Source organism: Budorcas taxicolor, chromosome 11 (genome assembly GCF_023091745.1).
Source record: "Budorcas taxicolor isolate Tak-1 chromosome 11, Takin1.1, whole genome shotgun sequence".
Taxonomy (NCBI): Eukaryota; Metazoa; Chordata; class Mammalia; order Artiodactyla; family Bovidae; genus Budorcas; species Budorcas taxicolor.
Window position 1 is genome coordinate 52,158,348 of NC_068920.1, and position 20,823 is coordinate 52,179,170.

General features: G+C 45.7%; 1 protein-coding gene across 1 annotated transcript; it reads left to right on the forward strand.

The window, feature by feature from the left end:
• Nucleotides 1–2,018: 2,018 nt before the first annotated feature.
• Nucleotides 2,019–7,936, forward strand: LOC128055541 (HLA class II histocompatibility antigen, DO alpha chain-like). The gene is made up of 5 exons (XM_052648150.1): nt 2,019–2,125; nt 6,527–6,775; nt 7,190–7,471; nt 7,566–7,701; nt 7,890–7,936. The coding sequence occupies exons 1-5, from the start codon at nt 2,044–2,046 to the stop codon at nt 7,891–7,893; spliced, it is 753 nt and encodes a 250-aa protein (XP_052504110.1). The 5' UTR covers nt 2,019–2,043; the 3' UTR covers nt 7,894–7,936.
• The last annotated feature ends 12,887 nt before the right edge of the window (nt 7,937–20,823 follow it).

Here is a 20,823-nt window from a genome sequence, read left to right on the forward strand (position 1 = left end):
ACTCTTAGTTATTAACAGATCAGCCCCCAGATAAGGAAAGATATGATAGATTAGAACAACAAAATCAACACTCTTGGTCCAATAACATTTACAAAATTTTTCACCCAACAAGTAGAGTGTATGTGGAGCGCTGACAAGAAGTGATTACGCTGCAAGCTGTAAGCAAGTTTCAGTAAATTCCTAAGACCCATCAGAGTGACAAGATTCTTGGATTATGAAGTCATTAAATTAGAAAATAACAGCAAAAACAAAACTCTTAATGCTTGTCAATCTTCATATATTTAGAAATAAAAAGCATTCAACACCCAACTGCTATAAAATAAAGAAGCAGCATTCCTCATCACAAGCGTTCCTGGGTTTGACAGTCTACCATCTCACTGTTTCAAGGTTCTAACTCTTCAAAGGAGAAAGGTAGGGCAGGACCACTGTTCACACAAAAATATCTGTTGCTCATCACTCTGTGCCAGGCATTGGTCTAGATCCTGGGGAATGGAAACAAAAAGAACTAAGGCTAGGGTTCCGCATAAACTGTGTCGCCAAAATCCATCAGTACTCATAATTTGGTTAGTTTGAAGTCAGAAGTCTCTATCTACTCCACTTGGTGTAGAAAAGAACACCAGAGCAGGCATTTGTTTGTGCCAGAAAGCAGTCCATAGACCTGTTGCCCAAGAATCACCTAGGGAGCACGCTAAACACACAGGTCCCCTGGCCCTACCTGTGGAAAGGCTACTTTAACTCAGGTCAGGATGGAACCCAAGAATTTGTGTTTTTAACACACTCCACGGCTGATTCTCCTGTGTGGTCAGGTTTGGAAACAGACGATTTCTCAGATCACTTCCAAGTGGAAAATTATTTCTTTCATCATTTTTGACACATTGCCTTCAGATATTTGGCTAGACTTCTGTTTACCAGGACAGAGAATTAACTTTATATATGTTTTACATTAGACTAAATTCTGCCAGTGCCTCCCATTGAGTGTGTGTGTATGCTTAGTCGTGTCTGACTCTTTGCAACCCCATGGATTGTAGCCTGCCAGGCTCCTCTGTCCATGGAATTTTCCAGACAAGGATACTGGAGTGTGTTGCCATTTCCTTCTCCAGGGGATGTTCCCCACCCAGGGATTGAACTCGAGTCTCTTGCGTCTCCTGAACTGGCAGGCAGAGTCTTTACTAATGTGCCACCTGGGCACCCCATGCCTCCCGTTGGCTTAGCCCAATTAGAAGCCAAAAATAAGGGTGATCTGGTCCATACAGGTCAACCTTCAGTCTGAGATGGGGGCACAGGGGACCTGGATGAACTCATGGAGGCCACCCAGCACTCTCTGCCCTCCTCAGAACAGCCGGCTGGAGTTCTTTTGTACTCTAAACATCTCTAACAATGATACGTTTTCCCTCACATAATGAAATAAAGTAATAATTTTAAACATGATTTAAAGCCTCTAAATATTTTTTTCAACTGTGTATCCAACATATCCCTTTTAAATTTCCTTAGTAATTTTTTTTTCTTGGCTGTGCCAGGTGGCTTGTGGGATCTTAGTTCCCCTGCCAGGGACTGGACCCATGTCCCCTACAGTGGAAGCTTGGAGTCCTAACAACTGGACCATCAAGGTACCCCCATATTTATTCTATTTTTTGACTCCAAATTGGTCCACAAAAACTTCCAAAATAAGTAGGAGCCCCTACCCCGCAGATCAAAGAGGATTTGCACTCAGATGGCCTTTTCTCTGCCTTCAGAGGGTCCCCCTTGGAGGATGTAAGAACCCTGGGCCTAAGGCCCTCTCACCCCTCCTGACTTTCCTGTGGATAAGCCTCCCTGGGGCAGGTGGGCCCAGTGACCTCTTCCATCTTCTCATCCAGGCGCTTTCCTTTGAATCTTCCCCCAGCAACAGCTACCCCAACTGAGAGAATTTCTCTGATTGGCTGAACACAGCAGGGGGCTCCCCACCCCCCCCACCCCAGAATCTGTTTGCTTCCTCTTTACCTCCACCTTCTTCCTTTACCCCCACACCAAGTGGGACTTATCTGGTTAAAGCATCAGAGGGCAATGGTCCTCAGGGGGAGGCTGGTCCTGGGACTGCACACCTTGATGACCCTCCTGAGCCCCCAGGAAGTTGGGGCCATCAAGGGTGAGTGCTGAGGGCGCTGGGCGAGGAGAGGAGATTACAGGCGTGGGGTTACCCTTGTGATGGTACAGAGTGTGAGCGGTTCCTCGCTGCTGGTTTACGGCAACTTCCGTTGCGAAGAGACTCCGCATCCCTCTCACCTCGATCAGGTCTGTCCTGGACCTAAAATACAGGCTCAGCCTGGCCACACCAGCCATGTTCTGGTGCCTCCTCTTCCTCCCTCCTTCCTTTCGTTTTTTAGCTTTTTTTTTTTAACTGTGGACCATTTTTAAAGTCTTCATTGAATTTGTTACAACATTGCTTCTGTTCTATGTTTTGGTTTTTTGGATGTATGGCATTGTAGGATCTTTGCCTGGAGAATCCCAGGAACGGTGGAGCCTGATGGGCTGCCATCTATGGGGTCGCACAGAGTCGGACATGACTGAAGCGACTTAGCAGCAGCAGCAGCAGCTACCCCCTGGCCAGGGATCGAACTTGTAACCCCTGCATTGAAAGGTGAAGTCTTAACCACTGGACCACCAAGAGAGTCCCCTTACCCCCCTCTCTGAGACCCAAACCTCCATCTTGCTGCCCAGCGTCCTGATTTTTTAAAAACAACTTTCATGCATTTATTTCCTTTTGGTTGTGCTGGGTCTTCACTGCTGTGCATAGACTTTCTCTAGCTGCAGCAAGCCAGGTGGCTCTCTAGCTGCGGTGCCCCGGCTTCCCTCGTTGTGGGGCGCAGGCTCAAGGGGGCCAGGGCTCAGTAGCTGCAGTGCACCAGCTTAGCTGCTTCACGGTGTGTGGAATTTCCCCAGGCCAGGGATCGGACCCGTGTCCCCTGCACTGGCAGGTGGATTCTTATCCACTGTACAGCCAAGGAACTCCATCTCTTTTTCTTTAATTTATATTTTTAAAATTCTGTGGCCAAGATGCATAGCATGTGCTATCCTAGTTCCCTGCCTAAGGATCAAACCCGCCTCCCCTGCATTGGAAGCATGGAGTCTTAGCCACTGGACTGCCAAGGGAGTCCCAGCATCCTGATTTCTGTAGAATTCCTGGTTTGAAATGTGCCCATGCACCTCCAGCTCTGGTACCATATTTTTTACCAGGTCAATAGAGAGTTGTTTATGTCTTTATCCTGCTCTGTGCATGAGCTCCTTGTCTGCAGGGCCCACAGCTGGTTTGTCTATACTCCCCTGGGGCCTGTATCGTGCTGCCCACACGGTGGTTTCTCATGACTTCTGTGCAATTAACTTCATAGGACTATCAAGCCATCTTATCCACAGTCACCTAAACCCTAATTTCTAGAAAGCTGAGCCTCCTTCATGTTAAGAGACACATTTAGTCATAATGCTCTGAGCAGAAGAGATGGGACGTGAACTTTGAACTTTGAATCCCCTTTCCATTGCTCTCTGCAATACCTTGGGCTGCCTTTTTCTGCCCTTCTTAGTTCTTACTCCTACAGCCATCTCCTGTTTTCCCTCACACCCGCTTACACTGCATCTCTGTGCCCACAGTTCCATGGATGCTCTTCTTTTTTTTTTTTTTTGGCCTTTTTTCAAAAATTGAAGGATAATTCAGTTCAGTTCAGTTGCTCAGTTGAAGGATAATTGCTTTACAGAATTTTGTGGTTTTCTGTCATTCATCAACAAGAATCGGCCATGGGTACACCCATGTCCCCTCCCTCCCAAAACTCCCCCCCGTCTCCCTCCCCACCCCACCCTTCTAGATTGTCACAGGGCCCCTGTTTGAGTTCCCTGAGTCATAGAGCAGATTCCCACTGGCCATGTATTGTACATATGCTATTGTAAGTTTCCATGTTACTCTCCATGCATCTCACCTCTCCCTCCTCCCCTCCCCCCTTGTCCATAGGTCTGCTCTCTATGTCTGTTTCTCCACTGCTGCCCTGAAAATTAAGTTATCAGGACCATCTTTTAGATTCCATATATATGCATCAATATACAAGATTTATCTTTCTCTTTCTGACTTACTTCACTCTGCATAAGAGGCTCTAGGTTCGTCCACCTCTTTAGAACTGACTCAAATCTGTTCCTTTTCATGGCTGAGTAATATTCCATTGTGTGTAGGTACCACAACTTCTTTATCCATTCGTCTGTCGATGGGCATCTAGGTCGTGTCCATGCTCTAGCTATTGTAAATAGTGCTGCAATGAACAATGGGGTACATGTGTCTTTTTCAATTTCGGTTTCCTCAGGGTATGTGCCTAGGAGTGGAGTTGATGGTCATATGGTGGCTTTATTTCTAGCTTTTTAAGGAATCTCCATACCATCTTCCATAGTGGCTGTATCAATTTACATTCCCACCAACAGTGCAAGAGTGTTCCTTTTTCTCCACATCCTCTCCAGCATTTATCTTTTGTAGACTTTTTGATGATGGCCATTCTGACTGGTGTGAGGTGGTATCTCACTGTAGTTTTGATTTGCATTTCTCCAATAATGAGCGATGTTGAGCATCTTTTCATGTGTTTGTTAGCCATCTGTATGTCTTCTTTGGAGAAAGGTCTGTTTAGGTCTTTTTCCCACTTGTTGATTGGGTTGTTTGTTTGTTTTTCTGGTGTTGAGTTGTATGAGCTGCTTGTATATTTTGGAAATTCATCCTTTGTCAGCTGTTTCACTTGCTATTATTTTCTCCCATTCTGAGGGCTGTCTTTTCACCTTGTTTGTAGTTTCCTTTGCTGTGCAAAAGCTTTTATGTTTAATTAGGTCTCACTTGTTTATTTTTATTTTCATTACTCTGGGAGGTGGGTCATAGAAGATCTTGCTTTGATTTATGTCATCAAGTGTTCTGCCTATGTTTTCCTCTAAGAGTTTTATAGCTTCTGGTCTTACATTTAGGCTTTTAATCCATTTTGAGTTTCTCTTTGTGTATGGCATTAGGAAACATTCTAATTTCATTCATTTTGCATGTAGCTGTCCAGTTTTCCCAGAACCACTTATTGAAGAGGCTATCTTTGCCCCATTGTATATTCTTGCCTCCTTTGTCAAAAATAAGGTACCCATAGGTCCGTGGGTTTATTTCTGAGCTTTCTATCTTGTTCCATCGGTCTATATTTCTGTTTTTGTGGCAGTACCATACTGTCTTGATGACTGTAGCTTTGTAGTATAGTCTGAAGTCAGAAAGATTGATTCTACCAACTCCATTCTTCTTTCTCAAGAGTACTTTGGCTCTTTGGGGTCTTTTGTGTCTCTATACAAGTTTTGAGATGTCTTTTTGTTCTAGTTCTGTGAAAAATGCCATTGGTGATTTGATAGGCATTGGACTAAATCTGTAGATTGCAGTTGGTAGTATAGTCACTTTCACAATATTGATTCTTCCTACCCAGGAACATGGGGTATCTCTCCATCTGTTTATGGCATCTTTGATTTCTTTCATCAGAGTCTTATACTTTTTCATATACAGTTCTTTTGTCTCCTTAGGTAGGTTTATTCCTAGATATTTTGTTCTTTTTGTTACAACGGTGAATGGGATTGATTCCTTAATTTTCTTTCTGATTTTTTCATTGTTTGTTGGTATATAGAAATGCAAGTGATTTCTGTGCACTGACCTTGTACCGTGACTTTGCTGAATTCACTGATCAGCTCTAATAGTTTCTTTGGGGGTTTCTATGTATAGTATCATGTCATCTGCAAACAGTGAGAGTTTTACTTGTCTTCTGATCTGGATTCCTTTCATTTCTTTTTCTTCTCCAACTGATGTAGCTAGGACTTCCAAAACTATGTTCAATAATAGTGGTGAGAATGGACACCCTTGTCTTATTCCTGATCTTAGAGGGAATGCTTTCAGTTTTTCACCACTGAGAATAATGTTTGCTGTGGGCTTATCATATATGGCCTTTGCTATGTTGAGGTAGGTTCCTTCTATGCCATTTTTTGAAGCATTTTTATGATAAATGGGTGCTGGATTTTGTCAGAGGCTTTTTCTGCATCTATTGAGATGAGCGTATGGTTTTTATCTTTCAATTTGTTAATATGGTGCATCACACTGATCGATTTGCATATATTGAAGAATCCTTGCATTCCATGGGTGCTTTTAGCCTCAGTTAGTTTCTCCTCGTCCCACCCCTACTCTTCTCATCTCGCGCACAGGACCCCACTGGGACTGGAGGTCAGAGTCAGGATTTAGCTCTGGGACCACAAGCCTGAGTTTAGGTGGCCTCTCTTCTTCCAGCGCAGTGTGCTGGGCTGAACCCTTGCCTGTGCGCTGGCCAGCCCCTCCATCCTCTCCTTTCCAACCCTCAGCAACTCCTCTGCTCTCCAGGGACCAACTCAGTGTCAGAACAGGACTCTTCCCCTACACAGAACCCAGGATGGGGCATAGCTCAGAACTCAACCCATCACACCTGATGGATGAGAGCTGATACCTTTTCTTTTCTCCCCCTGACCCTGAACTCACCCAACACAGCTGACCACATGGGTTCCTACGGACCAGCCTTCTACCAGTCCTATGACGGTGCAGGTCAGTTCACCTATGATTTTGATGGAGAACAGCTGTTCTCTGTGGACCTGAAGAAGAGGGAGGCTGTGTGGCGTCTGCCTGAATTTGGCAACTTCGCCTACTTTGACCCGCAGAACGGGCTGGTCAGTATCGCGATGATCAAAGTGCATCTGGAGGTCTTGGTGGAGCGCTCCAATGGCACCAGAGCCCCCAACGGTACTGGGCCCTTCCCCTGTCCACCCCCCCAGGCCCCCAGCAAGCAGGGGAGGTCCAGAGAAGCCTCTGCCCCACCCCTCAGGCCTCTGTTGGCTCCCTGGCCCCACTCTCAAAATCTGAGACTGTTGTTCTCAACCCCTTTCTTTCCTGGGAGGTTCTAGATCTCCTCAGATTCCTTCCACAGCCCCTTCCTATAGGAATGACCCCTCCTGCCTGGCAGATACGGCACCCCCTGGGCACCCCCTGTCCCTTCATTCTCTTGTCCCTCTGTTCCCCGCTTCTGCCCCAGTGTCACCAGCCCAGAGCCTCCACTGCTCTCAGAAGGCTAATACCAGGAAGCACCCCTCAATCCATCCCTGATGAGGCCCCAGCTGGAGGCTGCTCCTGTGGGATTCAAGGCCTGCTTCTTCCTAGTGCCCCCCAGAGTGGCTGTGCTGCCCAAGTCTCGTGTGCAGCTGGGCGAGCCCAATGTCCTCATCTGCATCGTGGACAACATCTTCCCCCCGGTCATCAACGTCACCTGGCTGCGCAACGGCCAGCCCGTCACCCAGGGCGTGACCCAGACCAGCTTCTACGCCCAGCCTGACCACTCGTTCCGGAAGTTCCACTACTTGACCTTTGTGCCCTTGGCGGACGACTTCTATGACTGCAAGGTGGAGCACTGGGGCCTGGACCAGCCGCTCTTTCAGCACTGGGGTACGGAGCCCCTCCCTGCTGCCCACCTCAGACCCATGCATCCTTCACCCTGAATCTCTTTGCAGGACCCCCTGACCTTCCCTTTCTCTCCCAGAGCCCCAGGTGCCCACCGTGCTGCCTGACACCACAGGGACTCTGGTCTGTGCCCTCGGCCTGATCCTCGGCCTGGGGGGCTTCCTCGGGGGCATCACCCTCATCATCACAGGCACGTGCCTGTCCAGCGCCCCCAGGTGCATTGGGGGTCTCGGGGGAGGAAGGTGGGGACTCTGCACAGGATGGGGGTGGAGGATGAGAGATTCTGGGAGGGGAGCAGGGACAAGCAGAGGGGAGGCGAGGGGGTCAGGTTGGAGGGAGGTGGGCAGAGAAGGACCCAAAATTGTGAGCTTGAAGCTTGATCACGTGGTTTTTGCTACTTTAGGTGATGACCCTTCTGAGAGAAGCAAGTGTGAGACACCATTCAGCTTCCTGGCAAGTTTCTGACAGCCCTTGCCTGCTCATTGTGACTCCACCAAGTTCATCATGCTGACTTTGAATGGGATCAACCCCTGTCCCATAAGTCTCCTTTCTGGCCCCCATACTCATGGCAGGGACTTGTGGGGAACCAACGCGCTCCCTTTCCCAGGCCCAACACACACACACACACATACACACACAGACACACAGACACACACACACTCACACACACAAAAGCCCTGGTTTATTGGTTTACCCAAAGCCCTGGCCAGCAGCAGTAAAATTTTAAACAATGTTTGCACAGTGTCCATCTTCCCAGGCCTTAGCCAATTCTCTAAGGGTGTAAGGGACACTAGGGGGCCTCCCAGGTGGCTCAGTGGGTAAAGAATCTGCCTGTCATGCAGGAGATATGGGTTTGATTCCTGAATTGGGAAGATCCCCTGGAGAAGGGCGTGGCAACCCACTTCAGTATTCATGCCTGGAGAACCCCATGGGCAGAGGAGCCTGGTGGGCTACAGTCCGTGGGGTCCCAAAGAGTTGGATATGACTGAAGGGACTGAGCATGTGTGCAAAGGACTCTAGGGTCTGGAACAGGGGATTTCTGGTGATGGCCGTTGAGCATGATGTGCTACTGGGGACTGGCATTCATTCACGGGCCAATCTAGCTATGTCTTGCTTCATTTAACTTGTCAGTGTGGGGCCCCTTGTGTGTCACTTGTGAACGGACCACTTCACATGGACGACATGAAATTTATATCCTGAATTCAGACTTGCCCCCAAAGGGATGCAGAATATTCTGTTCATTGCAACTCCTCTAGCTGATGACAGTTCTGAAGGACACCAGGCAAGGGAACATTCATGGAAGCTTCCAGATTTATCATCATGAGGAGGCCATCGGTATCCAGCTGTGACCCAGATACTGTCTCCTTTTTCTGCATTCACGAGAGTTCCATGCCTGGCAAACAGAGGCCAAGGCTTGGGTAGGATGGCCACATCCTCCGTCTGAGGTCCATTGCATGAGGTAGGGGGGTAGAGAGTACTTCTCAAGGGACCTGTGAGAAGGGAGGTCTAGGAGATATCTGTCTGAATCCTCTTTAAATCTGTGCCCTAGGGCTTCCCAGGTGGTGCTAGTGATAAAGAACGTGCCTGCCTAGTGCAGGAGACATAAGAGATGCAGGTTCAGCTCCTGGCTCCAGAAGATCCCCTGGAGGAGGGCATGGCAACCCACTCCAGTGTTCTTGCCTGGAGAATCCCATGGACAGAGGAGCTTGGCAGGCTATGGTCCACAGGGTCACAAAGAGTTGGATACAACTGAAGCGACTGCACACACGCGGAAGGTTTTAGCTTACTGTGAACAAAATTTAAAATACACCCAAAGCAATAACCAAATCTACAAAGTAGTTTATGAAGTGAAGTGAAAGTTGCTCAGTTGTGAGCAAAAAGTTGCTCTCTTTGCCACTCCAGGGACTATACAATCCATGGAATTCTCCAGGCCAGAATACTGGAGTGGGTAGCCTTTCCATTCTCCAGGGGATCTTCCCAACCCAAGAATCGAACCGGGGTCTCCTACATTGCAGGCGGATTCTTTACCAACTGAGCTATTATATCAGGTACCAGATGAGTGGTACAGATGGGTGGTTTTCAAACTGAATACACAGAAGAACCACTTGGGAGCCTTTTGATGAGTACAGGCTACTCTAAGATCTACTGAATGAGTATCTCTGGGGTGGAGAGAGTGGTGACAGGGACGTTGTAATTTTTAACACGCTCCAGATGGTGCTGATGAAGTCGTTCTGGCCCCAGGCTGGGGTCTGGGAACAGAGACTGGCTGGTGCCATCGGAGGTCATTGGAAGAGCGGATCCCTGAGTTCTGAGTGATTTGGGAAGACCTTCTGGAAACCCTGGGCCGTTTAGGGTGTAGAAGTTAAGCAAGGGACTTCCCTGGTGGTCTTGTGGTTAAGACTCTGCCCTTCCAATGCAGGGGATGTGGGTTTGATCCCTGGTTGGGGAACTAAGCTCTCATGTGCCAGGTGGCACAGCACCCCCCGACCAAAAAAAAGAAGCTGAGCATAATACAGGTATGTAGGGGTAAGATAGGTATGTAGCGGTTTGGAATTTGAGCGTTTTGTCCTGGAAAAAAAAAAGAAACCAAGAGATTATGGGGGCTCTGTGGGCTTCCCGGGAGAGACTGTGGTGGGGAGTCGCAGGCCAGAAGTGGACTTGGGTGGGAGCGAGGCAGGGTTGTCCTAGGTGTGATTTTTGTTTGTCTGTCAGTTACGGAAACACTATTAGAATAATCACAGACACAAGAGAGGGTATTTACCATAACGACGCCAGAGTGGTACCCAGAACCCAAGTTTGAGTCAGGCGCGCAGGGAGCAGGACTCAGAGCTGAAGCGCCAGCAGAGCCCATCGCCCAGCCCTCTCCGGGCCGCAGACCCCTTGCTCTCTAGGTTCCTGAGCGCGTCAGCCGTGTTCTCTCTGTGTGGACTGACGGTCCTTTTCAGCCGACCTGTCAGTCTTGTGGGTCCTGTGTGTGTATGTCACCTCAGCCCTAGCCACCCACGGAGACTGTCTCAGTCACAATTTAAACAGTTTGAAACAACAAACGATTCCCCAGACTTAGGGAAAGTGTCCACCCCGGCCCACGGGGATCAGATCCCACGGTACAAACACGATGCCTGGCGCCCACCCCCGAGGTGAGGAGTCAGGTTGTCCTCAGAGAAAGAAGAGGGTCTCGGAAGACACCATGAGAGATGTCTGGCTCCACTGTGCCCTGATCTCTGTTTTACTTAAAACTTAACTTGATGCATCCTTGGAAAAGTGTTTCCCTGATCTCTGTCCTAATGTTTAATAAAGTTGTCAAAACTGTCCTCTTTTGAACAGACAGGTGGCCACCAAGGGGGCAGGTGGTTGGGGAAGGGATGGAGTGGGAGATTGGGGTCAGCAGATGTAAGCTTTTGTATATGGAATAGACAACAAGGTCCTACTTACTGTATGGCACAAGCAGCGATACTCAATTTTTGTTGTTGCTGAGTCGCTTAGTTGTGTCTGACTCTTCACTATGCCTATATTACCCAGGAGTCACTAGAAGCAATTTGGAAGGAATATGGAGCAATTCCAAAGGTTTATGTATTTTGGCCTTACACTCACATTATTTTCTTCTAGTCTCAAAGTCTTTCTCTTCGGGTCTCTGAAAAAAAAATATTGTTATGCATTCTTGATCTGGCTTCTTTCAGTCTCTTTTAGAGTAGATAGTCAACTTCTTTTCTGTATTTTCAAACTCTGCTCCTTCGCAGGGTTCCCCTCCACACATAATAAAACTACCGTCGCTTTCATATATTGAGAACAGGAAGCCTCCTCTCTCTCCCGTAACCCCCACCCCACCCTGCAAGCTCCTCCCAGCCACTCTCTCTGAAGGAGAATTCTGCACCAGCTGCCTCCATAGCTCCTCTTCTGATGGATTTTCTTTCTTAAAATTTTAATTTTTAACTAAGTTTACCACACAGTTTAGAGAGTCCAATAGTTCTGCCAGATTTGCTTTAAAAAGTTCTAGTCACTGTCTCCCTTCCGATCCTGTCCTTGCCCCCAGAGTTGATTAGTGAAAGTGAGAGTCATTCAGTCATGTCCAACTCTTTGCGACCCCATGGACTACACAGTCCAGGGAATTCTCCAGGCCAGGATACTGGAGTGGATAGCCTATCCCTTCTCCAGCGGATCTTCCCAACCCAGGAATTGAACTGGGGTCTCCTGCATTGCAGGCGGATTCTTTACCAACTGAGCTATGAAGGAAGCCCAGAGTTGAAAACTTTCAACTTAAAAAATTTTTTTTCTTTACTTCTTTATTTATTTGGCTTCATTGGATCTCATATGTGGTATGCAGGCTCAGCAGCTGTGGCCTGTGGGCTCAGTGGCCTTGTGGAATGTGGGATATTAGTTCCCGCACCAGGGATCCAACCTGCATTCCCCACACTGAAAGGAGATTCTCAACCACTGGACCACCTGGGAATTCCTTTTCAACTGTTTTTAACTAATTCTGTTGGTACTGACCTTCTGTCTGTAAATAGCACGTTTGTTTAGCTCCATCTTGATTTTTCAGCTTTAGGCCTTTTTACTTCTCGCTATGGAAGAAGACTTTTTTTTTTTCATCTTCACACCACACACATGCACTCCTTCCTTTAAAATAGTTATATTGTAACTTTTCACCAGGTTGGTGTTCAGTGTTTGTTATTATTAATTTGTAAAGGCTGTTCACAGCCAAACTTCCTTTCTTATACAGCTTTTTGTTTTCCCTAGGATAAATAATTGCTTTACTTTCTCTTTGCTTGGTTTTCTTGGTACCTAGCATTAGTGAATCACAAGTTTCACTAATACAACCAGCTGCTTCAGGTATTCTGTCCATTTTATTGTCAGATAAAAACTTCCAGAACCGCCCCTGATCCATGCTTTTGCTGACGAGGGCCCCGGGCTCAATCCTTATGCACAGAATTAAGATCCTGCAAGGCGTGGCAAAGAAAAACAAAAATCCACCCCCCCAAAAAACACCTCCAAGAACCTTCTGTTGGCTTCAGTCTTAACTAATGTCTTCAGTGAGACAGCTGTCATCCGGGGAACACCCTTTACCATCCTTGTCTTTTGGGTTGGACCTTGACTTCCCTGGTGGCTCAGACTGCAAAGAATCTCCCTGCAATGCAGGAGACCCAGATTTGAAGATCCCGGGAGAAAGAAATGGCTACGCTCCAGTATTCTTGCCTGGAGAATTCCATGGGCAGAGGAGCCTGGCAGCCTGTAGTCTATGCGGTCGCAGAGTCTGACATGACTGAGCGACTAACACTTGTATTTCCTGTTTCTTGTATCCAGCTCACAAAAAGACCACGTTTAGAAATTACTGCAGAGCTGTCACTTCTGCCAACCATTCACGTAGATCCCCTTGATCAGAGTTTCTTTCTCACTTAGACTCTCGATTCCTTCCTGGCCAAGGTTCTCCAACCTCACCTCCTTGCAGATGTCCTTTTTTCATGATGCTACAGCCACACTCTCTTGCCTGAGAATCCTCCTGCCTGTGACCTTAACATCAGTGCTTCCAACTTACCATCCATTCATAAGTCCCGTGGTAAAAATTCAGTCTGATGAACTTTGCTGAATAAACCACCCATTTCCGCCCTTCTCGATCACGTGACTTGTTGCTCTCCATAGACAGACGTTTCTCCTAGCATGCAGCCTCTCCTCTCAGGCTTCCTTTCCTCTTCTGAGTGGCCAGGCCTGCAGAGGAGCTGCCACTTCCTCCCCCCTCTCCTCCCCTCCCCTGTCTCTGGCTATTGCCACTAATTCTGTGATTTGACTGTGTCTTGTGGCTGGATCCCAGTTCCAGTGGAGGCTCTGAATTTGAGTCAACTTCCTCTTCCCAAGAGAAGACCCCCTGGCCTTTCTGCCCCCTGGAAACTTTCTGCTGCCTCGCCCCTGGGTCCTCAGTGCCATTCCCGAGACCTGGTTTGACTCCCTGTAGTCCTTTGTTCCTTCCCACAGGCCGGCACTGTATGCTCTGGCTCCAGGTACGAGTTCTTACCCTATCGCCCTGAATGCAACGCAGCAGTTACTCAAGCCGTGTTGCTCAAATGACTGACCTAAGAGTAAGACGTAGCCCACTCAGCTCTCAGATTCCTTGATGACATGCCCAAACAAAGGAAACATTTAAAAGCTTTTTGCTGTTATCAATACTATTGCTTTTCTGAATACTATTAGCTTTATGTATTGTTAGTCACTGTCATGTCCAACTTTGCGACCCCGTGGAGCCTGCCAGACTCCTCTGTCCTTGGGGATTCTCCAGGCGAGAGTACCGGAGTGGGTACCCATTTTCTTTTCCAGAGGATCTTCCCAACCCAGGGATCAAACGCATGTCTCCCACATTGCAGGCAGACTCTTGACCGTCTGAGCTACCAGGGAAGATTTTCACATATTGATCACTTGCAGTGTGCCAAGCAGTAGTCTAAACACTTATATCCGTCAGAGCTATGAGTCTGCACACCTACCACGGTGTTTCCTAAACTGTTCCATGAAACTCAAATGTTCTGAAGGATGTTAATAACGTAAATCAATGTAAGTAATCTTTTTCTTCTAAAGCATATTTTAATATGGGTAAGGAAATGCCAAACATGTAGCTGTTAGTTTATAGTACTCTGCCTTTCAAAAAGGACATGTCATGTTTGCTAATAGCAAAACACTGGAAACACGTCCAGTAAGAATGTCCTAGATGAAAGAGTTACGGTACATCCATGCAGTGGAGAAACACAAAGCTGTTAAAAAGAATGGGGAAGGTCTCTTTGAGCTGATATGGAGGGATCCCTAGGATGTAGTGGAAAAATTGCAAGATATCGATACAAAAGAAGGCATACAGTATGTGCTACCCTTGGGGTAAGAAAGAGGGGATATGTTTGCAAAAAACCACACTGAAAGGATAAACCAGAAATTGTTAAAAATGGGGAGGGGAAGGAAGAAAAGAGGGAATGCGCTTGAGGAAAGAGGGATAAAACTGGATACTGACTTTGGAAATAAAGAAGTACTTTATAATTTTTATAAACATGAAACAAAACCCCCTAAAATTTAAAACAGACATAAACGACTGAACCAGAGAGACAAGAATTATTTTAACTCCCATTAGAAAACAATACTGTATATTCCCAGTGGACTATATTCCCAGGACAAAAAGAACTACTAAAAACACTGAAAGTCGTTCAGTAGTTTTATCGTTAGTAATAATATTGTATTATTATTTTGAAACTATGTTTATATATATTATAGGATAAAGTAATGCAGGAATGACTGATGTAATGTATTTGGGAAGCATGATTTTTAGTGTATAAAAGGAAATTAAAAAGTAGCTAAATTAAAACACTAATATTAAATTTGAACTGGAAATGGCCAATTTAAACTAATGATTTACAAGTATGTATATTTTCTAGCTCTAGCAAGTGATAGAACTTGGAGGCAATGGTCCTTCAGGAGTGATGGTTGTTCCTAGAACGTGGATTGTGATTTCTTAATATCATCACCCAATAAAAGGAACTGGAGCGTCTCAGAGAAGTGACTTATTTCAGGCCTGGATTAGGGAATATGCAAAGCAAGCTTGTTTCAGAAAGCAAGAAAGTACTCAAAGACTACTGGAATCACATCCAAAGAAAAGAGTAGGGACTTCTCTGGTGGCCCAGAGGTAAAGAATCTGCCTTCCAACGTAGGGGATGTAGGTTCGATCCCTGGTTGGGGAACTAAGATCCCACATGCCACAGGGCAACTCAGCTGCATGCCACATGAAAACCCAGTCCAACCAAAATAAAAATAAATATGTTTAAAAAATAAAAATATATATGTTTAAAAATAAAAATATATTTATAAAAAATGAAAGAAAAGAGCAGCCAGCTTGAAGGAGCTCCAACTGGCCAAATTTGGGGCAATTTGACGATTTTAAAAAAGTTTTTCTGTAACCAACATAAGCACACCAAATGGATAAAAATGCACAAGTCCCTAATAATAATCAAAATAAAGATAAAGCAAGCAACAACAACAGAACTTTTCTGTGACCACTGGAGGTGATATTCTATTCCTAAAAAAGATAAGTGATACTTAAAGGAAGCTAGCTGATTTCCTGATTTTTTCAGAAATAACCATATAGTTCACTGGATGAGAAAATGTCTTCCTTTCAGATGAAGGCCAGCTAGGAAATAATAGAATGATTAAATAAGCATTTTGTAACCCTAATGTGAGAACTGACTCAGGGAAGGTGTCTAAATGTTAAGAAACAGAGGCCTGAAAAGGGAGAGTCCCCTCTCGCCAAAGTGTCGAGCCTGCAGCTTGCTTGCTGCGGATGGAAATGTATGTTCATAGCGGAGACATCTGGCAGCCACTGCCTCGGCTCGCCAGTCTAGCGTGACTTCACCAATAATGAGAAAAGAGCACCGTCATCACACGCGTCTTGATGAGAGGAAAAGTACACAGCATCACGTATGCAGAATTACTGTGAAAAATCTTTAATCGGAATCTAATAAAGCCTTTTGCTCAAAGTTCTAGTTTACAGAAAATACACTGGATACAGGAATAAGTCAAATGAAGCCAGGAAGAAAACCGCCATACAAACACAGAATATGAGATATTCTATAAGGCAACTGGCCTGACCTCTTGAAAAATCATATAAAAAAGAAGCGGGGATTAAGAGAGACGGCATAGACATTACAATCAAATTTAGAGGGTGATTTTTGGCAACACTTTTGGGGGAAAACAGATATAAAGATACTTTCGAGATAGATGAAGAAATAGACCGGATAATCAATGATATTAGGAAATTATTTTCAACTTTGTTCAGCACGATTACTTTCCTGTGGTTATGTAGCAAGACAGTTTTAAGTATTTAAAGGTAAAATGCCATGATGTCTTTATTCTGAATAGGATGTAGATACACACACACACACAGTTGCAATAAATATGGGAAAATCTTAATAGTTGTTAAACCAGTGCACAGGTAGTCAAGTAATCTTTGTGCTTTTTCTGGATTTTCTTATTTGGGATTTGCATCATAAAGTGTGTGTGTTTGTGAGTGTGTATATGTTTGCACGCTGTTCTTGAAAATATCAGGAAATTAAAGGCGAGATCGTTGGATTTCTCAATGCATGAGTTACTATATTGCCACTTATTGAATAATTACTCCTCTCGCAAAGAGCTGGACACGACTTAGTGACTGAACGATAATAATTGATATTTTATAATTTACATATAAATAATTTTAATCTATTGTTTTTTCTTTAACATTAAAATAAAGACGGAAGATGTAATGCCTTGTTGGGGTTCCATTACCTGGTTATTAAATACATACGTCAAGTTTGACCATTTCTTCCAGCAACTTTTTCACCTTCAGGTTCAAAGCACACTCTCCATTTTGTCATGGGAGCTCTACAATTGCTTCCTCATTTTTTCCTTTGGAAAAATGCTCTGTGGTCAAAAGTTATTATCACACTGCATCTCGGGAACACCAAGAATAAGTTCAACTGTGAAAATATCAAGATGGTTTGAAATTTTGTAGTTTTATCCATGTTTGAGATTTTTATTTTCAATCCCAACCAGAAAAGAGAGAAGATTAATAAACATAGGAAGAAAAATTATGCAAAATTTTCAAAATCTTACAAAGTTCATGTAATTTTTATTCTTACTTATTTTTGTTTTTTAAATTTTGGAGAGGCTTGGGGGGCTTGTTTTTGCTTTTTCTGGTCTATATTTTTGTCATGCCTTTACTTCTTACACGGTCAAAAGGAGGTGAGCTATACCCCTCCCCACTTTCTTCTCATGGACCCTGTCCATCTGGCCACAGCTTCACCCCCTCACATCCATCGCCTATTCCCTGGGAGCCTTTTTCCTTCAAGAAGCTCCCAGTCTCTAAGTCAAGCCTGAAGGAATGGTTAGGAGGGATAGTGGGTATGAACAGTCATCACTCAGATATTAGTCAGTGACATCACTGGGTAAATAGCACTCAAAGTGAGTAATTTCCACTCAGCCCGGTTCCTTTCCACACAGCAAAAGTCAGCGTTGGGGATTCCCTCGGCTGCACTGTTGGAACCAAGTTGTTTGACTTCTCTTGTGTTTTCACACGTCCTAGCATTTCTTCTGCTAAGCTCAGTATAGTTGGGGTTGGTGAAAAAAAATTAATTTTCTACTGCATGGTGGAATCTTGGGCAGGAGCTACGTTTAAAAAATGTTGATACATCAGTAGATGTAGCAGATAGACAGATAGCCAGCCAGACAGATGTGTGTGTGTATGTCCAGCCTTGTCCTTCCATTCTGGTTGGCGGAGTTAACAATATCTGAATTTTTTTTTCAAACTTTCACTTCTGAATTCCTTTTTTGCTTATATCTATAATATAGCCAGAAACAATGGGCATAGAAAAAAGGGTATAAAATGCTGTCTTTGAAATCAGCATTTCCCTGTCTCACCAATTCCATGATCTTACACACATCAAGTCAGTATTTCCTCTAAAACATATATAATAGGGATGTTCTGTGGACTAAAGAGATCACTACAATAAGGTTGACAGCATTGTCTCAGCTAAGCGTCAGTTCCTTTCCCCTGGTTTTCTCCTTCTCTTTCAGCTTGCCCAGACTTGGCAGAAACAAGGCCCTTTGTGCTTGGTTTTCCACGTTGCTCTGAAGTAAGGCCGAACCGCCATTCCCACTCACAGCTGCTCTCTGAACCTGCTTCTCGACCCCAAGCTGCTGCCTCGGTTGCTCATCATTCTTTATTTCACTCGATTTTTCTTCCTGGCTAAATCATGGCTTAAATCACGGTGGGGCTTGGTGGGGTCTATTTGTGAGATCAAAGGCAGTGATGGAAGAGCCTAATCCTGGGACCAGCCTGAGGGGTGGGAGGTGGGCTTGAGCATGTCTGGGGGTCGGGTCATTGTGGTTGGGGTCAGATCCGGAATGGGGTGCAGAATTTTAAGTGGAGATATAAGCAAAGGTTCACAGCCAGTATCAGCACCAAGTCACTGACCACACCTCAGGGACCTAGGGGCCAAGTCAGGGGAATTCCTTATGGAAGGCAGAAGGTGCAGCAAGGGATCCAGTATAGGAACCAAGAGACGTGTGTGTGAGTGTGTGTGTGTGTGTGTGTGTGTGTGAGTGTGAGAGTGTGTGTGAGTGTGTGTGAGTGTGTGTATGTGTGTGAGTGTGTGAGTGTGTGTATGTGTGAGTGTGAGTGTGTGTATGTGTGTGTGTGAGAGTGTGTGTGAGTGTGTATGTGTGTGTATGTGTGTGAGTGTGTGTGTGAGTGTGTGTGTGTGTATGTGTGAGAGTGTGTGTGAGTGAGTGTGAGAGTGTGTGTGTGAGTGTGTGTGTATGTGTGAGTGTGTGTGAGTGTGTGTAGGTGTGAGTGTGTGTGAGTGTGAGAGAGTGTGTGTGAGAGAGTGTGTGTGTGAGTGTGTATGTGTGAGAGTGTGTGTGTGTGTGTATGTGTGTGTGTGTGAGTGTGAGAGTGTGTGAGTGTGAGAGAGTGTGTGTGAGAGTGTGTGTATGTGTGTGTGAGTGTGAGTGTGTGTATGTGTGTGTGTGTGAGTGTGAGAGAGTGTGTGTGTATGTGTGTGAGTGTGTGTGTATGTGTGAGAGTGTGTGTGAGAGTGTGAGAGTGTGTGTGAGTGTGTGTGTATGTGTGTGTATGTGTGTGAGTGTGTGTGTGTGTGAGTGTGTGTATGTGTGAGAGTGTGTGTGTGTGAGTGTGAGTGTGTGTGAGAGTGTGAGTGTGTGAGTGTGTGTGTGTGTGAGTGTGTGTGTGAGTGTGTATGAGTGTGTGTATGTGAGTGTGTCGGGGTGGGGCATGTTGGACGGCACTTGCTCTCTCTCAAGTCAAGAATATAAAACGGCAGGTCGTGGTGGCCAGGAACCCAGGAGAACAGCCACCCCCACTTCCCATCACAGAGCAGGAAGTTTCACTCCGATGGAGATACAGGGCTTTCTGACCACTTAGAACTATCATCCTGTTAGTAACTTTTCAGCTTTCGTTTCCCTGGGGTTACTTAGAGTTAGAAACATACAAGCAGGCTTAAAAAACCATTGTTTTGTTTGGTTGGTTGGTTTTAAGAAAGAGAAGAAAAGGATGAGAGAAAATATGAAACTGTCTCCTTTTGTTCTGTAGCCAAGTCTGAAAAGCAAAGTCTAGTCAGGAAGACAGGAAATCATCATTTTGGGAGGAACTCAGTGTCTCTACAACCTGCCTTTCTGGGGAAGCCCATTGCAGAGGCAGAAGCGAAGAAAGTGTTGGTGGCTAGCCAGTGTTGTGTTCTCATAGTTTCAGAAATTATAAGAGCAATGATTCTGTGAGTACGGCTGATAGCATTTTAGTAATTCTGGTTTTTCAAACGAACACCCAGCACAAAAATGTTATTACTGGAGACATAAATCCCTTTTCTCCTCTAACTTCTAATCAAACATTAGCTTGCTGCTGCTGCTGCTGCCAAGTCGCTTCAGTCATGTCTGACTCTGTGCGACCCCACAGACGGCAACCCACCGGGCTCCCCCGTCCCTGGGATTCTCCAGGCAAGAACACTGGAGTGGGTTGCCATTTCCTTCTCCAATGCGTGAAAGTGAAAGTGACTTGACAAGAATAGCTCTGTCCTCATCTGGCAGACACAAATGAGAAATATTTTATTGCATATCAACATTTACTTGCTATACAAGGACACACAAATAATTGAAGTTTGGCAAGGACAGTGGGTTCCTCTTGCTTTGACAAGAAGCTAGTCTTATCTTGGCCATCTTATGTTGAGGTGAGGCCCCCCTGGGGGTGACCGGCCCGGTACCCCACCAGGGGAGGCCACTGTTGTGGAGAGGAGGGTGCAGGCACCAGGGAAGGAGTCGGTTGAAGGACCCCGGAGACAACACGTCTAGCAGAAGGACATGGTCTACGGAACCAGTGGTTTAGGCCACGTTAATAGGCCTCTCTGAACCTGTTTTCTCTTCTACGAAGTGGGTATAATAGACTCTAACGACCAGGAGTCGAATGCTAGGCACATCATGAGATGGAGTCTGTAAGGGACGAGCGCAGAACCTGGACAGTGGTCCAGCCTGGTGTCTACCAGGTCTGTCTCCTTCACTTCCGAGTGATGATTACGTCTCCCATTCCTGACGTGATCACCCATCCCAGTTTGTCCAGAGGACTTTCTCAGTTTTATTGCTAAAAGTTCCATGTCCAGCAAAACTCCTCAACCCTGGGCAAACCCAGGAGGGTTGTCTACCCTACCTTTACCCCATCTTAATGATGAGCCCATCCTGACGTCAGCTCCCCACCTGCCAGCCCGAAGGCAGGGCCGGGGAGACTGGGGATCTATGCTGTGGCACAGGGATGGATGCGGATACCAAGGTGGTCTCAC